Source organism: Tursiops truncatus, chromosome 19, assembly GCF_011762595.2.
Source record: "Tursiops truncatus isolate mTurTru1 chromosome 19, mTurTru1.mat.Y, whole genome shotgun sequence".
NCBI lineage: Eukaryota > Metazoa > Chordata > Mammalia > Artiodactyla > Delphinidae > Tursiops > Tursiops truncatus.
The window spans coordinates 46,051,541-46,072,543 of NC_047052.1; the positions used below are offsets into that span (position 1 = coordinate 46,051,541).

At 51.6% G+C, this 21,003-nt stretch overlaps 1 protein-coding gene across 3 annotated transcripts in view; it reads right to left on the bottom strand.

The window, feature by feature from the left end:
- The window catches only part of FCGBP (Fc gamma binding protein), an 83,557-nt gene that overhangs the window by 17,334 nt on the left and 45,220 nt on the right, over positions 1-21,003 (bottom strand). For all 3 annotated transcript variants that reach the window (XM_033845232.2, XM_073795865.1, XM_073795866.1), the window contains 8 exons: positions 19,501-20,748; positions 17,203-17,549; positions 12,709-13,279; positions 10,057-10,661; positions 6,975-7,542; positions 3,026-3,618; positions 1,531-2,116; positions 1,224-1,423 (listed from right to left, as the gene is read on the bottom strand). In XM_033845232.2, coding sequence (XP_033701123.1) covers positions 1,224-1,423; positions 1,531-2,116; positions 3,026-3,618; positions 6,975-7,542; positions 10,057-10,661; positions 12,709-13,279; positions 17,203-17,549; positions 19,501-20,748 — 4,718 coding nt within the window. The remainder of the gene's footprint in view (positions 1-1,223; positions 1,424-1,530; positions 2,117-3,025; positions 3,619-6,974; positions 7,543-10,056; positions 10,662-12,708; positions 13,280-17,202; positions 17,550-19,500; positions 20,749-21,003) is intronic.

Genomic DNA, 21,003 nt, shown 5'->3' on the forward strand with positions numbered 1-21,003 from the left:
GGGACAGAAGACACAGCTATCAGGGCGGGAGCTGACTCTGGCAACTTTGGTGTTCCGGGCATAAAGGGGTCTGGAGGACATAAAAGGGACATCTTCCAGCAGGGTGGCCCCTTGTCTAAGGCACAGCATGGCCTTGGGGCCCAATTTATTCATTCATTCAGTTTCATTCATTTACTCACTCATTTATTTATTCCAAAATAGCTACTAAATGTCTGCTGTATGGGAGAAACACAGGAATTAAGGGCAAAGGCTCTGGAGCAGATTGCCTGGGTCTGAAGCCTGTTTCTGCTATTTCCAAGTTACACCACTCTGCTCAAATTACTTAGCCCCATTGTGCCTCAGTTTCCTCATCTGTAAGTTTCAGGTAATAATGGCACCAACTTATGAAAGTATAACTGAGTTAATAATCCATATAAAGTACAGATGAAATGAAAAAGGATTTCCTTTAAAGACCCAGAATGGAGAGGAAGCGTGGGTAGCGATGAAATAAGATTGGGAAGATGTTGATTATTTTTGAAGGCTGAGTGACGGGTACGTTGAGATTTACTATATTCTTCTCTTGACTTCTGCCTGTGTGAAAATTTTTATAATAAAAAGTTTATATATAACATTATATAAAAAGTATATATATTATATAGAAATCAATAAATTCATATATGTTGTACATACAGCACTTAAAGCAGTAACCGGCACACAGTAAGCACCATACGCCTGTTTGCTGTAGTACGATTATTATTCGTATGAGGAGGCAAACAGAGAGGGTTCCTGCCCTCACAGAGCTCTCAGACCTTTGAGGGAGACAAACTTTAGATAAACACACACTCAAATCAAAGGAAAAGGAGTAACTCTCAGAGAGTGGCAGAGGGAAGCAGAGGGAGTTAGCCTCTGGTATCACAGAGACGAAATCTAGACCTGGATACAAAGCCGAAACTTGACCTGGGGAGCCAGGGGATGGTTTCAAGTTGCAGGACCTATGGTCATATTTGGAAGGGTCTTACCTGCTACCTTGGGGATGGTAGACGAGAGGGAGCAAAAGTGAGGGCTGGAAGGGAGACAGCTGGGAGAGGACAAACCTGGACCACGGTGGGGCCATGGCGAGGGGAAGAGGAGTGGGTGGGAGAGACGTTCAGGAGGCCAAGCGGACAGGCCGTGGGGCTAATGGGCAGTGGGAGGGGGGTCCAGCTTGCAGTCCCCAGCTCTGCCCAGGATGACCAGGTCCCTACCTCGTAGTAGACACCGTTGTGGTAGCAGCCGCATTCCTGGATGGGCACGCAGGCTTGGCCGTCGTTGAGGAAGCCGGAGTCACACTGGCAGCCCTCGGCACAGCTATCTGGGCACTGCGGGGGGGCACTGAGTGCCCAGCAGCCCAGGGAGCAGGTGTCTGCACAGAGCTCGTAGTGGCTGTTAGGGGGGCACTGCATCGCTGCAAAGAGGGGGTGCAGGTCAGAGCCCCTGGGAGTGAGAGGCTGCAGGGCCCAGGGCCTGCCCCTTCTGTGCCTCTACCTCCCCCTCTCTCTGCCCCTCACTCACGACAGAAAGATTCGGTCCTCCAGGGCTCGACGTGGCCTCCAGCTGCCTGGCAAGCACTCACATAGGCATGAACGTTGCTGCAGAGAATGCTCTCGTTCCCGCCACCCACACAGAGATCAAAGACACAATCTTTCAAGGGACCCTGGGGGTCCACCAGCTTGTGGCAGGCAGCCAGCGGCCCCGTGGGGCTGGTGAGGAGCCCACAGAACTGTGGCTGCTCGTATTTCTCCTGCAGCTCAGGTTTACACTCCAGCTCCGTGTCACAGCTTTCGCCGGGCTTGCAGGTGGGCAGGCAGGGAGAGCCTGGCACTGCCTCCTGCCAGGAGTTGCCGAACTCATTGGAGCTGCCTGCCTGCGAGCCGTCGGGCTTCTGGAAGTCATCCTTGGGGTCGCCGTTGTAGTTCCCACACAGGCCACACAGCTGCTGGTAGTAGTTGCCTGGGATGGTGACCCACACATTGTACGCGAGGTCATAGGCCACGCGCAGGCCAAAGTCAGTCTCGATCACAACGTCTGAGCCATGCTGGGAGGCGCGGACCTGGCCCTCGGCCAGCACCACAGGCAGCCTCTTGTCCACACCATTCACCTGGGAGGTGGGAGATGCCGCGCTTCAGAGGGCACACTTTGAGAGGTCAGACCCTAGATCAAGCCCCTGCCTGACACTGAAGATCTGTGTGACCTCACCTCTCAGGGTCTTGGTTTCCATATTTGCAAAATGGGCCTAATAATAGGGTCTTGTAGTGGGTTGAATGGTGGTTCCCCAAAGATATGTCCATCTAGAACCTCAGAATATGACCTTATTTGGAATAAGCGTCTTTGCAGATGTAATTAGGGTAAAGATCTTGAGATGGGATCGTCCTGGATTAGGGCGGGCCCTATATCTAATGACAAGTGTCCTTAAAAGAGCCAGAAGAGGAGAAGATACGGGGACACACAGGGGAAAAGGCCATGTGAAAATGAAGACAGGGACTGGAGTGATGTGGCCACAAGCCAAGAACACCTGGAACCACCAGAAGCTGCAAGAGGAAAGGGAGGATTCTCCCCCAGAGCCTTTGGAGGCGGTGCATCTCTTGCCAACACTTTGATTTCGGACTTCTGTCCTCCACAACTGTGAGAAAATAAATTTCTGTTGTTTTAAGACACCAAGTTGGTGGTAATTTGTTACAGCAGCCTCAGGAAATGAATACAGGTCTCAATGTAATAACACCCTTATGAAAGCAGGGACCAGGAGGGAGGGGAAGATGGAGTGGAAGGGGTAGATGTCCGGAGGGGATAATCAAGGGGCAGGGAGGTGGAGACTGAGCTACATGGGAGAAGGTCTTGGTCCCCCACTGTAGGTTCTGACTGGCACCCCCTCTCTTTGCAGACCCCATGCCTCCCACATCTACTCAGAGCTCTGTGCCCCCTGCCCCTGGCCTGAGTGCTACACATGCTCCACCCACAGATCACCCTCTACCCCAGGCCCCTTCCCTTCACGTTCCAGCCCTGCTCTCACCGTGACCTTCCACTGCTTCTGCTCCAGCCGCAGGGTGAAGTTGGCCACCTGGACAGTGACCACCCTGGTCACGCTGACTTTCCCATTGCCCCAGGCCACGTTCTCCTGCAGGACGGCAAACTGGGCCAGGCCAGGCTGGGTCCCGCAGGTCCGAGCCAGTGAATACACACAGGTGCCCATGAAGTCGAAGCGGCGGCCGTCGAAGGTGGTGTAATGGGGGTCTCCCGATGCCTGGCAGGTGGCAGAACCCACAACCACACAGCCCAGGACGCCACCGGACGGCTGGCAGGCCTCGTGTGGGCCACAGCTGGAGGGCTCACAGGACACCAGGCCACCCTCCTCACAGTGGCACAGGGAATTGCACCCCGACCCCGGGTGGAAGGTCTGGCCGGGCGGGTGGTAGGTGCCCTCGTACACGCAGCCACAGGAGGGCAGCGGCACGCAGGACTCACCGTTGAGCACGAAGCCCTCATCACACACGCAGCCCTCTTTGCAGTTGAAGCCACAGCCCCCAGGCACCGGGAGGTCTCCGCAGGACAGCGGGCAGCCGTAGGAACACGCCTCGTAGTGACTGTGGGGCGGGCAGCTCAGGGCTGCAGGGAGAGCAGCCATCAGGATCAAGAATCCCTGCTCCCTGGGGACACCGTGGACCTCCCCCCACCCACACGCATGCACACACACATGCTCACACACACTCACACGTATAAGTGGTACAGCGGCAAGGAGACCCTCTGTTCAGTGGGGCCTGGCAAACATATCACAGTTAATCTACTCCTGATAATTAAGATACTATTCCAATTTAACGGTGGTCTGGGTTTATCTGTAATGTCTTTAATGACCTTATTCAAGTTGGTAACAAGTTGTGGATCCATGGTACATATTTTAACCATGCAAATGCGTGTGTGTGTGTGTGCGTGTGTGTAATCTATGCAGTGTATTTGTGAATGCAGTATTTTTAGCTTCTTCACTCTATAGCAGTAATGCAGTAGTAGTGGTAGTAATTCTATAGTAAATTAAAATATTTGGCCAGGGTGGTAAAGAAAAAAATGAAAAAGAACCCCTGTTTCTCTCTCCAAACTCCAGTCATCCCAGATTATAAAACAGGTGGTTTCCTCACAAAAAAAGAACAAAAAACCCCCCCTAAAACGGAACTCACTCAAGCCTCTATCTGCACCATCCAATACGATAGCCACATGTGGCCATTTAAATGTAAGTTAATTAAAATTAAGTAAAATTGAAGATTTAGTTCCTTGGTCACACTAGCTCGATTTCAAGTGCCCAATAGCCACACGTGACTAGTGGTGACCAGATGGGACAGCTTAGGTATAGAACATTTCCACCATCACCAAAGTTCCATTGGACAGCACCATTATAGAGCTAATATCCAGTTTACAAGAGAATCAGGGGACAGAGGGACAAATTAAATACACTGTGAAGAAGCAACGAGCCAAATCCAGAAAGTAGGAAATTCTGTAGAATAAATGACCTGTTTTTTCCATGAACAAAGGAAGGGGTGGATAGAGGGATAGACATGTGATAAAGCAAGTATAGTAAAACACAGATCGTAGAATGTAGATGGTACGTATACGTGTGTTCACTGTAAAATTCTTTCAACTCTTTTGTATATTTGAAAATTTTCATAATAATATGATGGAGAAAAAAAGGAGGGGGCTATTACAGGATAAAAATGAATACAGAAAAATCAACCCAGTGCAGTGTGGATTTGGTCTGGATCCTCATTCAATTAAAGCGAAAAAACCACATTTTTTAGACAATTGGGGAAATTCGAACCCAGGTTGGGTATTAGAGGATGTTAAAGAATTAGTGTTATTTTTGTTGTTGGTAATAACAGCACTGTGGTCATGTTGCTTAAAAGTCCTATCTGCTGGAGACGTTTACTAAAGTATTTGTGGCAAAATTCATGTCTAGAATTTGCTTTAAAATATTTCCACAAAATAAAAAAAGAAAGGGGTGGTGGTGGAGGAGATAGATGAATGAGAATAGGAAAATACCCACAAGAGCTGAAGCTGGTGCTGGGCACATGGGTTCAGGCACCCCCCCAGGCCTCCCTCTGCCTGGTGTCTGAGTCCTCACAACCCAGTCTTCTAGAACTTCCAAGGGGTCCAAGGGAAAGAGTAGTTTTAAGGAAATGAGAGATTCTCAATTACTACAGAGGCCATAGAATGCAACAATTAACTGTACAAATTCAGGAGTCAACTGGCCTGGGCTCAAATCATGCTGCCCTGCTGTGTGACCCCAGGCAAGTTACTTAATATCTCTGCGGTTCCATTTCCTTGATGATCCCACCTCACAGGGTGGTGGTGAGGATGAAATGAGAGCTGTTAAGCCCTTAGAACAGAACCTGCCCAGTGGGAAGTGTGCCACACAAGTCCTGGCTCTAATTATGCGAGTTCTTCCTAAAAACGATCGGCCTGAGAATGCGCCTCTGATGGAGTTGCATCTGCTTTCCCACTGTCCCTTTTGCAAGTGTGCTTCTCCCACTTTACAGAAGAGAACAATCTCGAATCTTAACACAGTGTGCTGCCGTGGGGATGTGAAAACTTCCAGGGACACGAAGGGACAATTTCAAATATTACCATAAGCGTGGAGACAATGGATGACAAATCATTACTGGTGACAAATCATTACTGGTAGCAAATCAGTTCCAGCTCTGCTCCCGACAAAACAGAAGGAGGGCCTCATAGAATCAGCTGCTTAGGAGTCATAAAAAGTAAGTTTTATGGCATCTCTCAGTGCGACTAACTTCCCTGCAACTCAAAAGGGGTTCAAAGAACGGAGTGATGTTGCTCTAGCAGAACTCCTGCCACTTCCATCCACTTAGTAATATCATATCTACAAAATGAAAAATAGAATTGATGCTACACCCTGTCTCCTTCCAACAACAGACATGAACTACTGGGGGAAAAACCCATCCATCTCATTAAGAGATGTCTTTCCAATACGTGTTTATATATATATATATATATATATATATATTTTTTTTTTTTTTTTTTTTTTTTTGCGATACATGGGCCTCTCACTGTTGTGGCCTCTCCCGTTGTGGAGCGCAGGCTCTGGATGCACAGGCCCAGCGGCCATGGCTTACAGGCCCAGCCGCTCCGCGGCATGTGGGATCTTCCCGGACCGGGGCACGAACCCGTGTCCCCTGCATCGGCAGGCGGACTCTCAACCACTGCGCCACCAGGGAAGCCCCGTGTTTAATATTTTTTATCAGTTGTGTACTAACGAGACTTGCAATGATAACTCTCTATCCTTTTTTTTTTTTAACACTTAGGGTCTATGGTCTCAGGCATTTCTAAAACTTATTAAATGTTGCTCACTCGTGCATATGTTTGTGGCAGAGATGTATGATGGGGATTGTGACAGACGGACGCTGGCCACCCCTTACTCTGGGTTTGGCCATGGTACTGACTTTGGCCAATGGGACATTAGCAAATGTGACGTCAAGCAGAGGCCTGGAGTGTGCTTGCCCACTGGGGGCTGTCCGCCCTTGCTGCTCTTTGGAACCTTGAGACCACTGTGTGAAGAAGCCTGTGCTAGCCGGCTGGAAGATGAGACCACGCAGAGCAGAGACAAGCAGTCCTGACCGAGATCCTCCAAACCAACCAGCCTGACAACTGCCAGATGTGCAGGCAGGGATCCTTAGGAGCTCATCTCTGAATGACAGCTGCCGAATGGGGATCAGACCTGGGGCCACCAGCTGTATCCAGCCATCTTACAAATATTTACTGCATCTGTGACTTCCTAGCTGTCGTGATCCCAGGCATGTAACGAACTTTCTGAGCCTCTGGCTCCTCATCTGTTAAATGGGTATAACCATAGCCCCTACCTCATGGGGCTGTTATAAGAATTCAATGACTTAATGATATTTATACATTAATGAATATACGTAAGGCTGAGTCCCCCAGTCGTCACTCTCGGTACTCACGGCAGAGTTGCTCACTCCTCCAGGAGTGCACAGTGGCCCCGGCGGCCTGGCATGCAGCAGCGTAGGAGGCCAATGCGTCACACAGTGGTCCAGACTGGCCTGGCAGCAGGCAGCGGTCGTAGACGCAGTCTCGCACAGCACCCTGTGGGTCCAGTGTGTGGTGGCACTCCCGGAAGGGCCCACTGGGGTCGGCAAGGATCCCACACTCCTTCTTGCTCTGCAGCTGCTGGGCCACCAGGTTGTCCAGCTTGGGACAGTCGCCTGGCTCAGCTGCTCCACAGCCTGGCCTTGTTTCCTCCTGCCAGCTCTTCCCGAAGGCCAGTGCGTTGGCAGCTTGGCCTCCACCCCTCAGAGCCAGGTCGTCAGCTGGGTCCCCATTGAAGTTCCCACAGAGCCCGCACAGGGCCCCCGCATAGCTGCTGGGCACCTTGGCAGTCACATGGGCATCCCAGTTATAGGTGACAGTCAGGCCAAAGTCTGTGCGCACGACAGCATCTTGGCCCTGGCGGAACACCTGCACCTGCCCATCTGCCGCCTGGAAGGGCAGGTACTGAAGGATGCCGTCCACCTGGGTAGAGATGCGGGAGGACCAAGAGGTCAGGGTATTCAAGGCTCTGTGACTCACCCCTCACTCACTCAGCTCTGGCTACTCTGGGCTCCTTGCTATCCTCTTGAGCACATTATGCTTGGTCCACCTCAGGGCCTTTGCACTTGCTGTTCCCACTGCCTGGCAAATCATCCACCTCTCTTCATCCTTCAAGTATTTGCTTAAATCCAAATCCCTAACCCACGGCCTTCAAAGCCTACAGGATCTGTCTCCCTATTACCTCCCTGACCTAACCTCTTCCCACTCTCCTCCTCACTCATTCTGCTGTAGCCACCCTGGCTTTCTTGAGATTCCCCCAACTCTCCCAGTTTAGTCTAACTTTAGGGCCTTTTCACCTTGCCAAGAACACCGCCTACCACTTTTCTCCTGGCTGCTTCCCCTTCATTCTTTAGGACTTGGCTTAAATCTAAGCCCCTTCCCTAGAACATCCTGCTTAACCTTGGCTCTTGTCCACCTTTGTGCCTGCACCACCTCCCACATCACTCACTCAGGCTCCCTGCTGTCTCCTTGCTGTCTCCCAGAACATATTAAGTGCACTCCCACCTCTGGGCCTTTGCACTTGTTGTGACCTCTTCCCGGGATACCTCTCATCACTCTTTAGTTGGCCACCTCTACTTCGTATCCTAGGCATCAGCTTTGATCCAAACCCCTTACGATGGCCTAAAAGACCGTACATGATCTGAGCCTCACTGCTCTCCAATTTAATTCTTCAGGACTGCCTCCTTCCCCACCCTTGGAACTCCAGCCATGCAGGCATTTTGATATTCTCCTGAACTCACCAAGCTCAGCCCAGCCTCAGGGCCTTTGCACTTGCTATACCCTATGTACCCTATGCTTGCAACATACCTACCCTCTTCCACATCTTTATTCTTTGTCTGGCTGCCTCCCCATCACCCTTCACATCTCAGCTTAAAATCAAATCCTCTACCCACTAGGCCCTGCGTGTCCCCTCTTTTCTGACTTCATCCCCTACCCACCTCTCTATCCCATCTCCCCAGGCTCACTCTTTCAGGTGCAGCCTCCTTGGCCCCGTGCTGTTCTCCTGAACTCTTCAAGTTCAGTTCAGCCTCAGCCTTTGCACCTGTTGTACCCTCTGCCTAGCAACCACTACTCTTCACCTGGTGGTCTCTTCCTCATCCTTCAGGTTTCAGATTAAATCAAAAGCCTCTATCATAGCCATCCCCTACATCATCTCCTACCTCGCTCTCCCTTCCCTCTCTCCATTCCAGGCCCACTGGTCTCCATGCTGTTCCTCTACCCCTCATGTTTGTTCCTGCCTCAGAGCCTTTCAGTTGCTGTTCCTTCTGCCTGGAACAGTCTTCCATCCACTTCCATCCCTGCCTGTTCCATCTCTTTCTTCAGGAAAGGCAATAGAATGCAAAGGTTAAGAGTATGGACTCTGGAGCCAGACAGCTTGGCTTCAAATATTGGCTCTGCCACTCATTAGCTGGGTGACCTTGAATAGTTGACTTAACTTCTCTGTGCCCAGATTTCTCCTCTAACAAGATTACCTATTTCACAGGGTTGTTTTTACAAAGATTAACATACAAGTTACTGTATGTCAAGCATTTAACACATAGAAGTAAATTATATATATGTATATATATATATATATATATATATATATATAATTTACTGGGTGGTGGACCCTGTAAGAACCCTCTGTCCAGAACCCTGTGGGCCCATCTGTAAGTACCCCCACACCCCTGTAACACCCCCCCAACACCTTTTGTTCCCGACTTTTCACATGTCACCTTACTCTCTGAATATCAATTTTTCTCCAGAAAATGCACCAATCTTTAACTTTGGAGGGTTCATAACAATAAAACATTGAGTCAACATTTACTGAACACTTGTTGGGCACCAATGTCTCTTTTAAACATCTTACAGGGCTTCCCTGGTGGCGCAGTGGTTGAGAATCTGCCTGCTAATGCAGGGGACACGGGTTCGAGCCCTGGTCTGGGAAGATCCCACGTGCCGCGGAGCAACTAGGCCCGTGAGCCACAACTACTGAGCCTGCGCGTCTGGAGCCTGTGCTCCGCAACAAGAGAGGCCGCGATAGTGAGAGGCCCGCGCACCGCGATGAAGAGTGGCCCCTGCTTGCCACGACTAGAGAAAGCCCTCGCACAGAAACGAAGACCCAACACAGCCAAAACTAAATTAATTAATTTAAAAAAAACAGTTTAAACATCCTACAAATAGTAACTCGTCAAACCTCCACAACCACCTTGTGAAGCGGCTCGCATTGGCGAGGCACCATCTTATTACCCCATTTGTCAGAGGACAAAACTGAGGCACTGAGAGACAAAGTCACACAGCCAGGGAGAGGCAGCACCGCCTGGCTGGGGGGCCCCAAGCCTAATTACTGGTCACAAGGTCTTCTAGCAGACCCCCACCCTCCCCCAGTGGCCAGACCCCTACTCTTTAAGGGGAATTCCCTGCCCCTCCACCCGGCCTTGGGCACCCATCACTCACCAGCACTCGCCCAGGGTACTCTCGGCGCACGGCCACCTTCACGCCACGAGCCTCCACGCGCACGGCGCGCGTGTAGCTCACCGTCTGGCTGCCCCGATGCTCGTTTTCCACCAGCACCCGGAAGGCAGGCAGCCCCGCGGCCTGGCCGCACGAGCCGGCCAGCAGGTACGTGCAGGTGCCCATGAAGTCGAATCGCCGGCCGTCGAAGCTCACGTAGTGCGGGTCCCCAGACGCCTGGCAGCTCCCGAAGCTGTCGGGGTAACAACCCAGGAGACCGTTCTGGACGCGGCAGCGCTCTCCAGCTGGGCATCCCTGCGTGTCGCTGCAGCGCACCTGCTGGGTGGCGGCGTCACAGGTGCAGCGCCGCTGGCAATACTCATCGGCCCACACCTCCTGGCCGGGCGCGAGCGGGCGGCCCTCGAAGTTGCAGCCGCAGGACGAGGTGGCAACGCAGGCGCCGCCGCTGGCCACGAAGCCCGGGAGGCACACGCAGCCCTCGACGCACGGGCGCGAGGAACAGTTGGACGGCACCGCGGCGGGGTTGCAGGAGGCCGGGCAGGCGGGGCCGCAGAGCTCGTAGCGGCTGTTGGCGGGGCAGGACAGGGCTGCGGGGACACGGGAGCGGGGTCAGGCCAGCACAGTCAGAACGTGCCAGGACTTCCCTCCCCAACCCAGCTCCTTCCTCAGAGCTCCCCATCTCAGTTAAGGACACTTCCAACCTTCTGGGTGCGAAGGCCCCAAACCTCAGAGATATAGTTGATTCCTTCCCCTTTATTCACTGGACAACCAACATGTCGGTAAATCCTGTGAGCTCCATGTTCAAGATCTATCCAGAATCTGCCCCTTTTCCCTTTCACCACAGTCCCCACCCTTGTCCTGTTCACCCCAGCAGCCTCCTGCCTGGTCTCCCCCCTGCTCCCATCCTGCATCCCATTCTATTCCTCACATGCAGCCAGAGGGATCCTGTGAACACTTGAGTTAGATGACATCCGTCTCCTGCTCAGAGGCCTCTTGTAGCTCTGTCTCACTCAGGGTAAAAGCCAGAGCCCTCCTACTGGTCCATGAGGCTTCCCATAATCCACGATCTGCCCCCATCACCTCCCTGTCCTCATGTCCTCTCACTTTCCCTCTGGCTCACTCCGCCCCAGCCACAGTGGCATCCTCTCTGGTCCTCACACTCCCTCCTCTGGGCCTTTGCACTGGCTTTTCCCTGTGCCTGTATTAGCCTTTCCTCACATGGCATGTGGTTAAGAGAAGGTTACTGGAATGTAGATGGCCTGGGTTCAAATCCCAGCTCTCCCCTTCTTAGCTGTGTGATTGTGAGCAAACAACTCCAATTTCTCTGTGCCTCAGTTTCCCCATCAGTAGAATGGGATAATAATAGTCCCAGTATCACAGGAGGCTCATCTATGTAGAGACACCCCCATGTAGAGCATCATTATGAGCTCACACTGTTGCCTAATCCTGGTCTCTGTTCCAATGGCAGCTTCTCCCAAGGGTCTTCCCTGAGCACTCTCTTCATGAGTCTCCCATTTGCTCTTATCCCATGAACTCTGTTTCTTTTGCTCTCTGAAGCTATTCCACAGGTTACTGCTTACTCTCTGTCTCCCCTGCTAGGATTATAAATTCTGTGGGAGTGGGACATAAATTCTTTGGGACAAATTCTGTGGGAGAATTCTGTCTCCAACATGGCTGAATCTGCAGCACCATGGACAGGGCCCGGCCCCCAGGAGATGCCCAGTAAATACCTCGAAAATGAATGGGTAGATGAGTGAATGCACTCGTGCTTCTTTTGCACCAGGCATTGGGGAACTCGGCGGTGGTGGGGAGTGGTGTTCACTGGGCAGTGAGGACACAGCAGTGACCAAGACAATCCCCAAATGGCCTCAGTGTCTCCCCTCGACTTACCCCTCTCTGGAGTTCCTGTCCCAAGCCAACGGGCCTGGGCCTGGAAGCCTCCTCCTCCTTCCTGTGCTAGCCTTTCTGCCTCCTGAACGTTTCTCTGGGAGCCTCACAAGGGCAGAGACAGGTGTTTTGGTCCCCACTGTGCCCATCGTCAGCACAGGGGTGGGGCCAGATAGGGACTCAGGGAATGCATGTTGGATGAATGAATACATGAGTGAATGAATGATTCAGTGGATGGATACCTGGCTATGGAGCTGGGACTTTATCCAGAAGACATTGGGGAATCATGGAAGAGTTATAAATGAAGAGATGTTCGCATGTCTGCTTTGGGACATCTCATGCCAAGTCTTTGCACATGCCCTTCTCAGCTTGGAACCCACTTCCTGCCCCCCCTTTTTTCTATCTAGCTCCAATCCCTCCTACAGCCTTCAGATTGGGCATCCCTTTCTCTAGGAGATCCCACTTGATTCCCCAGACTGAGTCAGGAAGCTTCTCTGGTCTCCCATAGCCCCTCTGAACTTCCCCCATCCCAGCCCTGACCACTCTGGACTGTCACTGTCTACTGTGATACGTCTGCCCCAACCTTAGGCTCACTGTGGGCACAGCCTGGCCATCTTGGCCATTGCTCCGTCCCTGGCATGGGCCAGCTCCAGGCTGGATCACAGTAAATGCTCAGATAGTGAGCAGATGCAAGGGGTCCCCTGCCTCCCACCATGTGCTCCCAGCCCCCACCAGGGTATCACTCACGGCAGCTGGCTGGCAACCTCCAGTTCCCAACAGAGATGCCAAACTCCAGACAGGCCTGGGCGTAGGCGTTAAGGGCACGGCACAGGCTGGCCCGGTCCCCACTGGCCACACATAGGTCATATACACATTCCTTCAGGAAGGGCTGGGGGTCCAGGGCATCACGGCAGACGGCAAAGGGGCCATCGAGCTGGGTCAGCATGCCGCAGAGACGGCTGTCCTCATAGTGCTGGGCCTGGTCTGGGGTGCAGGAGGGACAGTTGTTCTGGCAGCCGTCCTCACATAGGTAGTCCTCGTCGTCCAGCTTCCAGCTACTGGCAAACTCCACAGCATCAGGAGCCTGCTCCCGGTCAGGTGTAAGGAAGTCATCAGTGGGGTCACCATTATAGTTGCCACACAGACCGCACACCTGGCCTTGGAAGTGCACGGGTAGGCTCAGTGCCAGCTGGGCATCCCAGTCATAGGTGACTACCAGCCCGAAGTCCAGCTCTACCATGGCCCGTGTCCCACTCTGGTACACGCGCAGGCGGCCCTCAGCCAGGGAGGCAGGCAGGCGTGAGCGCTGGCTGTCGATCTGCAGAGGGAGTCAGGAGAGGAGGGTCAGATCCCCATGTGGTCTGGCCTTCAGCCCCTCATCTCCTCCCACTTGCTTCCCCTGCTCTAGCTGCGTGAAGATTCCTTCCTCCCATTAGTGCCACTGACCAAGCCTCAGGATCTTTGCTCCTGCCTTCCCCGTGACCTGAAATGTTCTTTCCCTAGATATACACTTGGCTCACTCCCTCACCTCTTACACAAACTTTGCTCAAATGTCACCGTCTCAGGGAGGCCATCCCAGACCACCTTATTTTATATGGCAACTCCTCCCTACTCCCTATTCCCCTTCCCTGCTCTATTTTTTTCCCTAGAGTGTCTAACCTTCTAAAATGTCATCTGCAAATATCTGATGTTTATCACCTCTCTAACTTGACTACGCTGTCAGCTCCACGAAGACGGGGCAGCTGCTTCATCTCCAGTGCCTAGAACTGTACCTGGTAGAATAGCAGGTGCTCAGGAAGTGAAGGAAGCCCCTGCTGTATTAAATAAACATCCACTGGGCACTGACCCTGTGCCTGGCCCTGGCCTGGGAGATCCTGGAGATACACTGATGACAAAGACAACCCCAGACCCTACTGTCATGGGGCTCCCAGTCCAATAGGGGAGACAGACCTGTCACTAGACAATGACAGATCAGAGTGATCAGGGCTGGGATAGTGGAGGCACAGGAGGCTGCAGGAGCCTAGAAAAAGAGCCAGACCCAAACCTTCAGGTTAGGGAAGGCTTCCTGGAAGAAGAGACAGCTGAGCTGAGCCATAAAGGACCAGTGAGAGATAGCCACGAAAACCAGGAGGGGGAGTGGTGTTCCTCTGCAAATGTCCTGAGTGGAGAGAGAGTCCAGCCAGGAGATAAAGAGTGTGATCTCTCTGTCCCCTGGGCCCATTTTCCTCTTCCTAAGCATGTCTTTCTTATACTTTCTTCACAAAGTCTTGTCTTAGCCAAGAGGATGGGATATGAAAAAAGGAGTAACAGGCAGAGGGGACAGCATAAGCAAGGTCAAAGGTAAGACAGATCGTTCATTCAGTCAGCAACGTCTCCATGAGCCTTCCTGTGTGTCCAAGTCTTTGCCAGGCAGTGACCGAGACAGCCCACATTCACAGGCTCTCAGTCCAGGGACCGCTGTTCAAATCTGTCTTTCCCCTAAGACCAGTGATCTTCATTTTTAAATGACACAAGTAGTGCCTGTTCAGTACAGAAAACTTACAAAATATGCACGAGCAAAAATGAGAAAAGAGAAAATCACCCATACTGCTGTACACATACACACGGGGAGGGGGAAGGGTAAGCTGGGACAAAGTGAGAGAGTGGCATGGACATATATACACTACCAAATGTAAAATAGATAGCTAGTGGGAAGCAGCCACATAGCACAGGGAGATCAGCTCGGTGCTTTGTGACCACCTAGAGGGGTGGGATAGGGAGGGTGGGAGGGAGACGCAAGAGGGAGGGGATATGGGGATATATGTATACGTATAGCTGATTCACTTTGTTGTGCAGCAGACTAGCACAACATTGTAAAGCAATTACGCTCCAATAAAGATGTTAATACTCACATTTATGAATCATGCCAGGTTTTTTTCTACATTTAAATATATTTATACTTAAAAAAAAATAATGAGACCATGCTGAAGTCACCATTTCATGAACTCTTTTCTCCTAAGAAGCTCTTGTGGACATCCTACCATGATCCTACCAGGAACTCTAAACCTTTGTCAGGTCACTGACCTCTGTAAGGATCTGACAAAGTAATGGACCCTCTCCCTGAAAAACTACACGGCATATGCAAGATTCTGCACAAAAGTTCAAGGGATTTGAGGTCCCCCTGAGCTTGTGTTCAACCTCTCTAGCCTTCAAGAACACTACTTTAATCCACTTGGTTATTAATCTCACAGATCCACCTGCACACTCACAAAACGAGGGAGATACAAGAATATTCATGGCAGTACTGCTTGCCAGCATGAACAAGGCATCCAACCACAGGGGCCTGAGCTAAATGAACTATGATGCATCCAGCCGATGACAAACTGTGCAGCTGTAGAAAGGAAAGAGGAGGCCCCCTTCCTACTGACAAGGAGACAGCTTCAGAATGCACTGTTCAGTGCAAAAAGTCAAGTTCAGAACAGAGCGCAAGTACGGTACTGTTTGCTAAGAGAGGGGAGACGTAAGAATGTATTGCTTGTGTTGGCATAAAGAAACCCTAGATGAATACTCAGGAAACTAGTAAAAGCCATTACCTGTGGCGAGCAGGGAAAGCAGGTAAAGATAGGCGTAAAAGCAGGATCTTTCACAACATGCCTTTTTGTTTTGAGCTGTAAATTCTTTTCCTATTTAAAAAAATTAATCGCAGCAACATGGAAGAAACTCGAAAGTATCATGCTGAGCAAAAGAAGCCTTACACAAAAGGCTTCTTGCACTGGATGATTCCTTTACTATGAAGTTCTTGAACCAGCAAAACTAATCTATGGTGGAAAAAAATCAGAACTGTGATTGCCTCTAGGAGTGTGTGGGCCATTGTTTGGGAAGGGGCATGAGGGAATTTTCTAGAGGGATGCAAACCTTCTATATCTTAACAGAGGTTTGGTTTGCACATTTGTCAAAACTCAGTGAACAGTGATTTGTGGATTTTATTATGTTTAAATTTTGATTTGTGGATTTATTTATGATTTGTGGATTTGATTACATTTAAATTTTGTTTCAAAAGTAAGCAAAAAAAGAAGTGTGAAAATATTGTATTCTAGTTAACGGTATGCTTGCTAAAATCTTTAGGGGTGAAGTGTATTGATGTCTAGGACTTATTTTAAAGTGCATAAAAAGTAAGAGGGTGGGCTTCCCTGGTGGCGCAGTGGTTGGGAGTCCGCCTGCCGCCTGCCGATGAAGGGGACGCGGGTTCGTGCCCCGGTCCAGGAGGATCCCACATGCCGCTGAGCGGCTGGGCCTGTGAGCCATGGCCGCTGAGCCTGCGCGTCCGGAGCCTGTGCTCCGCAACGGGAGGGGCCACGACGGTGAGAGGCCCACGTACCGCAAAAAAAAAAAAAAAAAAAGTAAGAGGGATTGTTGAGTGGCCAGAGGGATGGACAGATGATAGATGTGTGATGAACTAAGCAGAGTAAAATGTTTAGAATCCAGGTGATTGGCAAATGGTGTTCACTGTACAATGTTCACTGTACAGCTTTTCTGGGTGTTTGAACATGTTCATAATAATACGGTAGGAAAAAGGGAAATTATTGTTTCTATTTATTTTGCTGTTATTATATTTCTGTAATTTATATTGGCTGAGTAGTAATCCATTCACCAGAGGCAGAATAGCCTAGAGGTTAAGACAGAGACTCAGGAGCCAGCCTGGGGGCGTTCCCAGCTCCATCTCTTACTAGCCCTAAGCCCTTGGGAAGTCATTCATCTCTCTGGACCTCAGTTTCCTCATCAAAAGTGTTAATAATAATAACGCCTACCCCCGTAGATTGCTGTGAGCATTAAATGCGTTAACACATGGAAAGTGCTAAGGACAAACCCGGCACATAGGAGGTGCTCACTACATTTTTAGCGTTTGGTCACTTAAGAAATTACCCACTGCGGGACATTTTGTCTTCTTTCTCTCTCTGCCCGCCCCCTCTTCTTGCTATTATAAACACATCGGCATAAACTTTTTTCCCCTAACCATATCTCTGAGCATTCTAAAAATTTTTAGAAATCGAACTGCTGGACAAAAGGGGTTTAAGGTTCTGCCACTGATTCTCAAATCCCCCCTCCCGAGCCCCCACGCCCTCGGCCCACTTCTCTGCACCCTCCACCCCTTGGCAAAGGGCTGGGGTCTGGGGCCTGACACCCAGGAACTGCCTCCTCCTTCTGCTTGTTGGGTGGCTCATGGGTTTCTTTTTAACCCGGAAGCCTCCCCTGGATCCTTACCCGAGCGAAGCCAACTTCCCCGCGGGCCAGCGACACCGCGTGGTTGTAGGCGCGCACGGTAACCAAGCCCACGTAAGAGACGCTGCGGCTGCCCCGGTGCTCGTTCTTGGTCTCCACACTGAAGGCAGGCAGGGTCTGGTCGTCGCTGCACAGCTCCACCATCGAGTACAAGCACGTGCCCATCATGTCATAGCGGCGGCCATCGAAGGTGGTGTAATGGGGGTCACCCTGGGCGCGGCAGGTGGCCGCGGAGTCTGCCAAGCACCTGGCCTGCCCATCCAGCACCTTGCAGAGCTGCTTGGGACCGCACTGCTTGCCTTCGCAGGAGGGCTCCTGGGTCTGCAGGGCTGGGGAGGGAAGAGGGGTGGCCACAAAGAAAGAGTCAGGAGTGTCCACCCTACCAGGAATCCTGGAGCTCTCCCACCCGGGGGAGTTTGGGCAGTTAGCTCACAACTACCCATTCTAGAAGTGGGGGGACTGAGGTCTGGAATCTCAGAGGGAGAGAGCTGCTCAGGCCTGACTTCTCTTAGGTTTTCTGATTCCCCAGAAAACACAGCTCAGCCCAGAAGAACTGGAAGGTGGTGAAGAACCACCAGGCAGGAACAGTCATGGAAAGGTTAACGTGTGGCTTTTCTCTCCCTGTTTCCCCCTTGCTCCTACCTTCCCAATCAGGCTAAAAGGCTAAAGGATCGTTTTTATTTTTTATTTATTTTTAATTTTTGGCTGCACCACACAGCATGCAGGATCTTAGTTCCCTGACCAGGGATGGAACCCACGCCCCCTGCAGTGGAGGCGTGGAGTCCTGACCACTGGACCGCCAGGGAATTCCCCAAGGGATCTTTTTTAAAGATAGAAAATGGAAGACAGAGACTGTTCAATAGAATGGAAACGGTGGCGTCAGGCCGCCTAGGTTAGAATCCTGGCACAGTCAATTAGCTGTGTGACACTGGAAAGTAATTTATAATTCTGTATGTCTCCGTTTCCTCACTTGTGACATGGGGGTGATAATAATACCTTCTTCACAGGGATAGTTGGGGAGGGGGGAGTGGCCCGGCTCAGATAAGCTAAAATATAAGCAGGGTTTGGAACTGATCCCAGGTGTTAATTAGGTTAATTATTACCTATTACAATCAATCACCCACCTCTTCCACATTACTATTCAAGCCTGAAGTGGCCCTTTGAAGTTGGGTAGCTTCCATGCCCTGGAGGATGGATGGGAGGGGCATTTTTGCCAGTGCTGGGAACCCTACTGTCTAGGATCCTTGCTTCGGGAAGGGGATCCACGTAGGAAGAGACAGCTCTTCCTCCCCTGCCTCCTAGTCTTCAGAAGCTCTTGCCTTCTGTCTGCTCATAATAATAGCTCACCCTTATGTAGCCGTACTCACTTGCCCGATACCCTCTAAATGAGCTACAAATGTTAACTCACTGCACTGTCACTTAACAACCCTGTGAGGGGTGCAGTTATGATCCCCATTTTACAGATGTGGAAACAGGTCCACAGAGGTGAAGTCACATGCCCAAGGTCACACAAGCAAAGGTGGGATTTGAACCTGGGAAGTCTGGCTTTAGCATCTGTGCCCTCAAACGCGGCACTGCTTGGAGGCAACTCCTCGACAGGCTGGGCCCAAAAGTACACACAGGGCCAGGTCCTAGAAATTAACTATGTTAACACATACAAGACACCTAGAGTGGACGCTGGTATGTTGAGAAATACTCCCCCCACATGGTAGCCATCATTATTATACTTCTAGACCTCCTGAGTTTGGCATTCCTATATGAGGTGTTGGGGGAGTGGTAGTTAGCAACTGGTATGGTTGTGTGTCAGTAGCTAAAATAACAAAATATTCCCAACCTGGTTGGTGAGAAGCTGCTGACCTGACCCGACCCCCCACAAAGATCCCTCCCTCTTGGCACCTTGGCTCTCCGCAGGAACCTTTCCGCAATGCCACCCCCCACAAAAGCAACAGACAAAGGGCTGATGCCAGACACCCTGGGGGCTTCTAGGACCCTGCTGCAGTGCTCTGACTGGCATCTCTTCAGACTGGTTGGGACCCTGGATCATACCAGTTGCTAAACACTTAGAGTATTGTTCGTGCAGGGGGGTGGGGGGACAGGGAGGGCTTGGGAAGCCTTAAGGAAAAGAAGGATGGCAGGGAGGATGCAGGTGAGTGGGAGACAGCCCAGCTGAGCCAGGAAGCCACAGATGAGCACAGAGAGGGTGGGAAAGGGGAAAAGGCAAGCGAGCTGGCATAGGGGTCCCCAGGTGGACAGGGCCAGAGGTCATTTCTGATCACTTACTCCGGCCGCACGCAGCTGCTGTCCCAAAGCTCACGTCCTGGTTCAGCCCAAAGGTGAGCAGCCCAAAGCTGGTAGCAGCCTCAGCCACATGGATACTGTCCTTAGTGCCGAGGTCCACTTCAGCATATGAGAACTCACTGCCTGGCACAACGGCCCAGGTGAGATTGGCCCCCAGCCTCTGCCCATCTATGGTCAGCTCACCAGCAGCCTTTGTCGGTGCCACTACCAGGGCCACGCACTTACAGTTTGGCATGCACTTCACCACATAGGCAGGGCAGTAGGCTGCCACGTCTGGGATCAGGACCAGGTGGGGGTCATAGGTCACTCCATCTTTGGTGGTACCCGTGCCAAACAGCAGGACTTGGATGCCCACATCTGCAGACAGGTAGAGTGGCTGGGACTGCTGGATCTCAAACTCTGCCACGTTACCTGCCTGGAGCTCACGGGAGCCCTTGGTGCCCCCGAGGTTGTAGGTCAGTTTCGTGGCCTGGCTGGCCACGACATAGACCAGGTCGGAGCGGGTCTGCAAGGACAGAGGGGGCACCACATAGTAGGTGCCCCAGGCAGATGTGGGTAGCAGCTGCTCCACCACATGGTTGCAGTTCATGTTTTTCTGGGCACAGCTGTGGCCAGAGAGGACAGCCACGGGGCTACTGGCGGTGACTTTTGACCCTGAGAGGTTAGCTGTGCTCTGCACCTGGGCCACCTGGTAGGGGTCCAGAGTCACACTCAGGACATTGCCCGCTGAGTAGGACTTGCCCTGGAATGTCACTGACCCCTTCAGCTGTATACTGACAGAGGCACCGGCTGCACCCGCCACCACAGCAAACTCCTTGAGATTCTGGGACGAAGCGCTGGAGGGTGTGAACACAAAGTACTCAGTGCCTAGGGCGCGGACAGGCCACAGCTGTGTCGCATCTGCTGTGTTGGGCTTAGCGTTTATTGCCTGCACAGAGATGGTGCGGTCAGAGTGGACCACCACCGCACGCTGGAAGGTACTGCTGCCGACCATCTCAGCCTTGGCAGTGATGTTGACCATGACTGACTGCCCGGGCCTCACAGTGACCTTCTGTGAGGTGCCGTCTACCTGGCTGAGGATGGAGACTGAGGTGAGGTTGTCCGACAGACTGGAGAGGAGGAGGTAGAGGTAGGCTTTGCTGTACCCGCGATTATAGTTCTGCAGGAAGGCCGTGAGGAATTCCTCCCCCCCGCTGTTCTTGGGGTCCACTGAGGCCTCCTGGGTCAAACCTGGGGTGAGAAAATGCAGCTGTGGGTCTGCTTTATCCAATCCTCCCCATCAGAGAAGTAACCTCATACCCCGTGCCTGGGTCGCATGTTGAAATACTAACGTGGGTTTCTATTCTCTCTTCTCTCTCCTTTCCCCTTATTCATGCAGTGTTCACCTACCAGCCTTTCTGGCTTTTGCCTTCCAAAAGCCTGAACACTTCAGACAGGGATCTCAAATTCAAACACTGACGGGGCCAGGCAAGTGATGTAAATGTG